Raw genomic sequence first — 1,922 nt, 5'->3', positions numbered from 1 at the left:
AAGATTAAAGTCAGAATTCTGAGATTAAAGTCGAAATTCTAAGATTAAAGTCAGAATTCTGAGATTAAAGTCAGAATTCTGACTTTTTCCCATATTAAACTGAAAGAAAATTTAAAAATCAGTTAACTTTTATTTATTTTTTTCAGTGGCCCTAATCCTGTTCCGTAGAAGGGACTTATAACCAGTATCCAATTTTCCTGCAGCCCTCTGCTCCCATACCAAAGAAGACAGTAAGACAAAAGAGTGCAATGACGAGGGAAAAATCCCTGGACCTCCCAGACAGGCACCGGCAGGAAGCACGTCGGAGGCTCATGGCAGTCAAGCGCGCAGCCTCCTTCCGGCAGAACTCGGCGTCGGAGCGAGCGGACAGCATTGAGATCTATATTCCAGAAGCTCAGACTAGACTTTGAGAAAAGGTTGGATCAGGGATCTATAGCTTTCCCTGCTCCTGTGCTCCAGCAACTTTAAAACTAGCTTTTTTTTCTAGACTGCTTCTCTGTCCACTTCTCCGTTTTCCATCTCTGGTCCAATAGTCATCCTCAGTGCCCATTACCAACATCAATGGACTGTAGGAATTGTTAAGGCTTCCATTGCCAAAAAACATACATCTGAGATGGGTTGGATGGATTTTTGTCTTGGTTTGTCGGTGATGGAGATCTAAAAAGCTCCATCATGTCCTGAATGGGTATATAGTTTTTCAGTATTTGCAAAGTGCCATTTTAATAGGAAGAAAAGTGCAGCTTTGAAAACCTTACCAGCAACCACACCTTTGAGCTGAACATTATTGTGTTTATTTGGAGTTTTAAAAGATTGGTAAAAGTTGATAACCCTCCATTATATTTTATTCTCTTCAGATTATGCATTGTTTATGCAGTCTAAGTTTGAAAAAGTGCCAATGCTTGAAATACCTCAACTCTGTGCACTTGGCACAGGTTACCCATACAAGGTGCTTCAGGCAATCCTAGCTTTTGATTGGTTAAACATTAAAAAAAAAATCCAGATTTCTAAGGTATCTTAGCCATGATCAAATATTTCAGAGTGTATCTCAGTATATCTAAATATTATTAAGACGTATTTTTCATGCAGTTTAGAAAAGTGAAACTTACATTCATGATCATTGCACACAAAATAATATATTTCAAGTCATATCTATAAAATCTGATTATTATGAATTACAGCTAATGAAAACCCAAAAGCAGTTTATTATTTTTTTTAAATATTATGTAAGAAAAGTTAGATGGGATTATTTTTCATAAAGAAATTTTCAACCGCATCTTTGCCTTTCATAGCTTTTCCATTAACTTAACTTTCCATTAATACGTTTGGATCCAGCACTCTATGACCACCAAGCTTCTTATGCAATTATGTTTTTGTGACTTGCCCTATATGTGGAGGGATATAAAATCTATTTGAATATGTTTCCTTTTTTTAGATGAAAGATATCTTTATATTTTAATTTACTTAAATGCACATGAGTGAGCTGGCATCGGAATGACATCTGGCCTCGTTTCATCGTTCTCCCTCACGCCAATTTTCTAAATATCCAATGTTCATGTTGCCAAATTGCAATCATCTACTTGAAGCTGTAAACATGCAAATCTTGTGCCAACATTTCCATCCAGCCAATACAGTAGAGAAGTAATGAAAATAAACTATAAAGGTCTGTGTAACTTCTTAGATTGAAACATGTAGACAGATGCACTTAAGCACTTAAAATAATTCTCACTGTTTCCAGGGGAAATGTACATACCCAAGTTCACAATAGTATTGTTGTATTTTTTAATTGTTAGTGGGACAGTTATGCTGTTTTTTTGTTTTGTTTTTTTTTCATCTTTCTAATTCCTCCTTTGCCTGCAAGTAGAATTGCACTGCTATGTTTTGATCAGTTTCTAAGCACTTTCCATGTAAATTGTGCCGTCGGT

The 1,922-nt window shown here is 36.1% G+C and overlaps 1 protein-coding gene across 1 annotated transcript in view; it reads left to right on the top strand.

Moving 5' to 3' along the window:
* Positions 1 to 612, top strand: part of dlgap2 (discs, large (Drosophila) homolog-associated protein 2) — a 179,785-nt gene extending 179,173 nt beyond the window's left edge. Inside the window, exon 12 of the mRNA XM_015396322.1 lies at positions 204 to 612. Coding sequence (XP_015251808.1) covers positions 204 to 410 — 207 coding nt within the window. The 3' untranslated portion in view covers positions 411 to 612. The remainder of the gene's footprint in view (positions 1 to 203) is intronic.
* The last annotated feature ends 1,310 nt before the right edge of the window (positions 613 to 1,922 follow it).

This window comes from Cyprinodon variegatus, unplaced genomic scaffold (genome assembly GCF_000732505.1).
Source record: "Cyprinodon variegatus isolate N-32 unplaced genomic scaffold, C_variegatus-1.0 Scaffold27, whole genome shotgun sequence".
NCBI lineage: Eukaryota > Metazoa > Chordata > Actinopteri > Cyprinodontiformes > Cyprinodontidae > Cyprinodon > Cyprinodon variegatus.
This window is presented reverse-complemented; position numbering and strand designations above follow the sequence as displayed.